We start from the raw sequence: 5313 nt of genomic DNA, 5'->3' as shown, positions 1-5313 counted from the left end.
TTACATTATCTATAATTTCTATATGTTTCTGGATAGAAATACCTTTTGTGATCTAATTCCTTCATCTGTCTTTTGTTATGTTCTTTACATATCTGAGTTCTAGTGCCTAGTTCTTATCCTAATATCATTTTAAATATCATTTATCATTCTTATCCTAATATCTATTTAAAGATTTAAATAGAGCCATTTATTTGTTGAAGCTGAATATGATCCATACAGGGAGAGAACTGGGGCACTCTGTAGCTTCAACATTAATTTTCTTGAACATCCAATCACCAAATCCATTAGTTTTGTTGATTTGGGACTTGTGTGTTCCCTAGATTGTGTGGAGCAGGGTGCTATGACTCCCAGAAAAGCCCTTTCACGTAATAGGCTCATTAAGTTCTAATCTATCAAACCCCCTCCCCCAAAATACACACACACAAACTACCTGGATTACAGGTAACGAGGAGAGTGTCTCCCGCAGCTCCATCCTCCCCTCGCTTCATGATCTGGATTCTTGAACAGAGTCCTTCCAGAGTCTGCACTTCTCCTGTGGCCTGCCCACATCCTTAGATCTCATCTCTCTAGTTAAAGATTATTTGGTACAACTTTCTGAACTAAGAGACTCACTTTTAGTGAAATCGGTTTCTTGCTCAAGGTCTAAGGGAGGTATGTGTCTACTATCAAATTACCCCTTGTTTTCATCTAGATTTCTTAGGGTCTGGAAGGTTAAATGGATACTTTTGATTGCAACGTTCCAAGTAACAAAAACCTAATCTGAAGTACCATAAATTGTCCCTCTCAAAATAAAAAAGGAAGGAAGGGAGGGAGAGAGGGAAAGAAAAAGAAAGGAAGGAAAGAAGAAGAAAGAAATAGAAAAAGGAACATACCAGTTCCAGTTCACAAAACAGAGCAGTCTACAATGTAGATACTGTGGCTTCAGGCACAGCTTAATCCAGGGGTTTTTTAGATCATCCTTGAGCTTGATCACTATCTCCATTCCTTAGCTCTGCTTGTTTATATACCATTTCCCTCTCAGAGTCTCTTTCCACAAGGCAGTGAAAGGGCCACCGTCAGCTCCAAGACCACATCATCTTTACAGCTTGTGAAAATGGAGAAAGAGCACTTTTCCCAAAGGCCTTGATGAAAGTCCCAGGGAGGAATTCAGCTGGCCTGGCTTGGATCATGTGTACATCTCTAAACCAACAGCTGTAGCTGGGGGTTGAAGAATTCTGATTAGCCAGTCCTAGGCCACATAACCACCCCCAGGAAAGGAGGTAGGGAAGACAGGGTCAGCTCTCCTCCAGAAGTGAACTGGGCAGGATTTATCATACAATGCAAGAGGGCTTGTTCTCCAAAGGGAAGTTTGCCAGGCAAACGTAAAAATCAAGACCATACTTCAGTGTAAAGTTTGCTTCATATTTTGTAGTTCTGGCTTGGAACCATTTTTTTTTCCCTGTTTCATTCATGACACTTATTTCTGTTTTTCATTCTTTGCTGGTTTTATTGGGTTTCTGCAGAATGCCTTGGCATATTTAACCAGAAGCCACCTTTTCTTATTTTTGATCCCAACAAAACTAAGAACACTTGACAGTTTACAAATAAGGTTTTCAGGCCTTGGTAATCATTCCACAACCCACAGTGAGGGCTGGGAAGAGATGGCAGTGAAGAACACAGTTATTTCCATTCTACAGATTAGAAAACTGAGCCCTTGAGACTTGTCAAATACAGCTAAATCAAATGACAGAAAGAACTAGACCTAAATCCAGAGATTCTGGCTCCCAAAGGAGGATTCTTGACTCTCAGTTGACTGCTCTTGGGCTTTCTTCCTAAAGATCACATTTCCAAACCATCACGGTCTGAACAACGTTTACATAGAAAGCCTCAGGAGGTTTTTCAGCAGATATATAAAGGGGTTCATCAGATTGGGCCATTGGATGGACAGATGAATGGAGACGCACACACACACACCTTGCTCAAGGTCTGAGGAGCTGTGTTGTTTTTAATCCATAAGGTAATACAAAGTAAGGGAGAATGAACTATCGCTGAGGAGCAGGTCTGCCAAACCTTAAATAAGTCCCTAAACGGACACATGGAGATTGTCATACCTGGCACGTGGTTTGAGGATGGACAGTTCCATAAGTGCTTGAGAGTGTGTTCTCTTTTGTAAAGTTAATAGTCCCCCAATATCTCGTTTGCAATCACACCTTGCTTAGTAACTCCTTTTTTCCATCCTAACCAGCATAAACTCAGTCCATCTCATGTCTGAATTATACATATTTTAAATTAAGGGTATATAAATCACCACAGTTACACTGAAACAAACTGTTCCTTTCCCTCCCCAGCCAGAGAAGCACTCGACACAAAGGTGGCCCCTGTCACACTGGACGAGGCTGTGAGGACCCCAGGCTGGGAGCGTGTCCTCGCCAGCTCTGTGCCCTTTCCACGGTCTGCTCGTGCCCCTCCTCCACCCCTTGTCATCTCAATTCCCTTCCCTCCCTTCTCTTGCCAGCCCAGCTCACGGACGAGAGTCTTCATTTTCCACTTTATGGTTTAAAGATGAAAAAATGTTAATTGAGGGTAGGGCTCTCGCATCAAAACTGGGAATACTCCAGTGCATAGCAAAGATCATTTCTTGGAATTGTGTACTTAAATGTTTACAAGAAACAATTATCAAGTGTCCCAGACTGATTCATAAATGTAATTAATGAAAGAATTGCTAAGAGTTTCCATTTTCTGGTTTGTTTTAATCCTACTATATAAACTTTTTTTTGGGGGGGGCACCACTCCAACAGAACTCCATCCAAAAATTAAAGGAGGTAAAGATTCATAAAGCAAAAATGTTATTGAGAGTTAAACCTGCCAGCATGTATTGCAAACCCAACTCAGACACAATCCTTGTATGATGCAACAGCCATCCTAACAAAACAAAAAGAAAATAATTAGTGCTGCTGCCAACGCCTCGTAATTTTGGACAGTGAGGAAGAAGTGCTAATTGATCTGTCCTTTGCCGTGGGATAGAATATGTAACTGAAAACGCCCCTGCCGTCCCAGACTGAGGAAGACATAATGAACTCTGCCTTGCCAGATTACTCCGCCACATCTGAAGGTTTGCGAAGATAAACAAACAAATTAAATAGCCCTTGTCTGGTTTTTCTAGTCAGCTTTCATTACTGTAAGGATGGATGCAGCAAGATAAATGTTTCCTTTTTACTTCGGTACTGAAAGAAACACAAGTTTTCCTGCTGCCTTTTATGTTTAAGCTCTGAGGGCCACAGCCTATTCTTATTCACCAACTGGAAAAGATTTGTCTGCAATGGTCAGTTTGATGTTTTCTGCTCAACTCCCAAAGTCCCAATTTGAAGTCATTCTCTTCCACTTAAGGAGACATTGCATTTTTCCTTTAATTTAAAAAATGTTCTGAATGCAAAGCGACTACAAGGACTACTAGGTTGCCTAATATAAATTCCGTGTGTGTGACACTCTTCAGGCTGTGTCAGCAGACAAGGTCAGTTCAGCTAAACTAACAAGCTGCCAAGCAGCCACTTGGGGGAAAGTTTTAGGCACGCTACACGTGTACAAGCCAGAGCCAATGCGAAACCTAAAGTGAGTGCAACGAGTACTTGGTCTTAAAATGGCCCGTGGAATTTAATCTTGTTAAACAAATTCAAACTGGGCAGTTATCCATGATGACCCAATGGAAAGTCCTGGAAAAAAATATCTTTAACTGAGTGACCCTGTCCAGTCCAAGACCTTTTGCCTATCTTAGCATCATTACTGGCAGGGACTGGAAAATAGAGCCTGCTATCCCCTTTTATCCCCCCATTCTTGCCTCCAGTTATATACGGCTTCTTTAGCAAAACACCAGGGTAAGAATTCACATGGCCCATATAATGAACCACACAGAGAAACCTTTATAAATCTTTAATATGGTGGGAAAATTGCTTCTCAAGGAAATCCTATCTCGGAGCATGGTATGAAAAAAAGTAATTCCCGACCATTCATTTATGAGGGGTCAATGGAGGAATCGTATAGATAACTGAAATCCACAGACTTCTCCTGTTTTAACCACTAGTTTGCAAAATAAATATTTCATCCAAATTTCTACTGGAGAATAAAATAAGTGTTTGATCTTGTGGAGTTAGCAACAGTGGACTCATCCAGAAGGAGATAATAAGAGATTCCAGGCCAGGCAAGAATCCCAAATAACACACAAACTAAATGGTCAGTCGTCACTCAAGGGCTGGCTGGAACAGTCCAGCTGGACCTTATTCTGACAGTCCTATCGAAGCAGCATTTCGGCAGTTATGAATAAAATTTTCCTGAGGATTAAATAAAGAATGATGTAAAATCAACTCCATTCATCCATGAGAATAAAAATCTCTCCCATTCTTGCACCATTAACTAAAACTTTTGCTTGTATAAAAGGGAAAAAGCAAAATCAGTCATCTATGTAAGATACAGAACAAACTGGTAAATGATATAGTTATCCTGACCAAAAAATTAAATAAAAGGAATACTGACCCTCCACTTCTGAGATGAGATGGTACGGAGGTTGTTCCTTCGAACGTTTCTTGCTCCTTGATTTCACTGAAGTCTCCGTCACAAGTGAGTCGAAGTGGGTGACTCTTTAAGTGGCCAATGGCATTGGATTCTGTTAAATAAACCCCGTTTATTTTCACCATAGAGTCCCCCATCATAACTGTTTCTTTGGATTCCACTGTCTTCTTTGCTGCAATAACCAAGAAAATGTTTGGTCAAAGGATTTCTTACCTTAGGAATCACTACCTTTCAATGTTACTTTTCAATCTAATAATTCGTATGATTTAAAATCATACATTGCTTATAATCCACTCTGGAATTTTACAGCTAAAGCTCCTCTGAGCGTATACAAGGCCCCACCACTATTTAGGCTTGGCACCGTCATGCCATCTGCAGATGAAAACGAATAGGATCTTATCTCCATTAGCTTACAGTCTGCTTGAAGGCAGACACTTGACTTTAGGCTTATAAACTACCTAGTCCATATAAGTACTTCTGTGTCCTATAACAAAAATTCTTCCTCCTGAATTTGATCATCTTAGTAATTTTTCATTCAAAAAATATTTACTGAATGCCAGTGTCAGGCACTGTCCTAGGCAAGGACACTTGCACTGGTGTCAACACAGAGATCTCTGACCTCAGAAGGTGTACATCCTAACAGGCATAAGTAGACAATAAGCAACGTGCCATAACAAATAAGGTATATGACACGTTATAAGACAGTAAGTGCTTTGGAAGAAAGCAAAGGCAGAAAAGTAGAGAAGGGTGAAGGGGATTGGGAATGGGGGC

At 40.6% G+C, this 5313-nt stretch overlaps 1 protein-coding gene across 1 annotated transcript in view; it reads right to left on the bottom strand.

Annotated features, from left to right (window-relative positions):
- Positions 1-5313, bottom strand: part of ARMC2 (armadillo repeat containing 2) — a 137551-nt gene that overhangs the window by 82865 nt on the left and 49373 nt on the right. The window contains exon 3 of the mRNA XM_012651219.1: positions 4507-4714. Coding sequence (XP_012506673.1) covers positions 4507-4682 — 176 coding nt within the window. The 5' untranslated portion in view covers positions 4683-4714. The remainder of the gene's footprint in view (positions 1-4506; positions 4715-5313) is intronic.

This window comes from Propithecus coquereli, unplaced genomic scaffold (assembly GCF_000956105.1).
Source record: "Propithecus coquereli isolate 6110/MARCELLA unplaced genomic scaffold, Pcoq_1.0 Scaffold35, whole genome shotgun sequence".
Lineage (NCBI taxonomy): Eukaryota > Metazoa > Chordata > Mammalia > Primates > Indriidae > Propithecus > Propithecus coquereli.
Note: the sequence above shows the minus strand (reverse complement) of the source record. Positions and strands in the feature narration are given on the sequence as shown.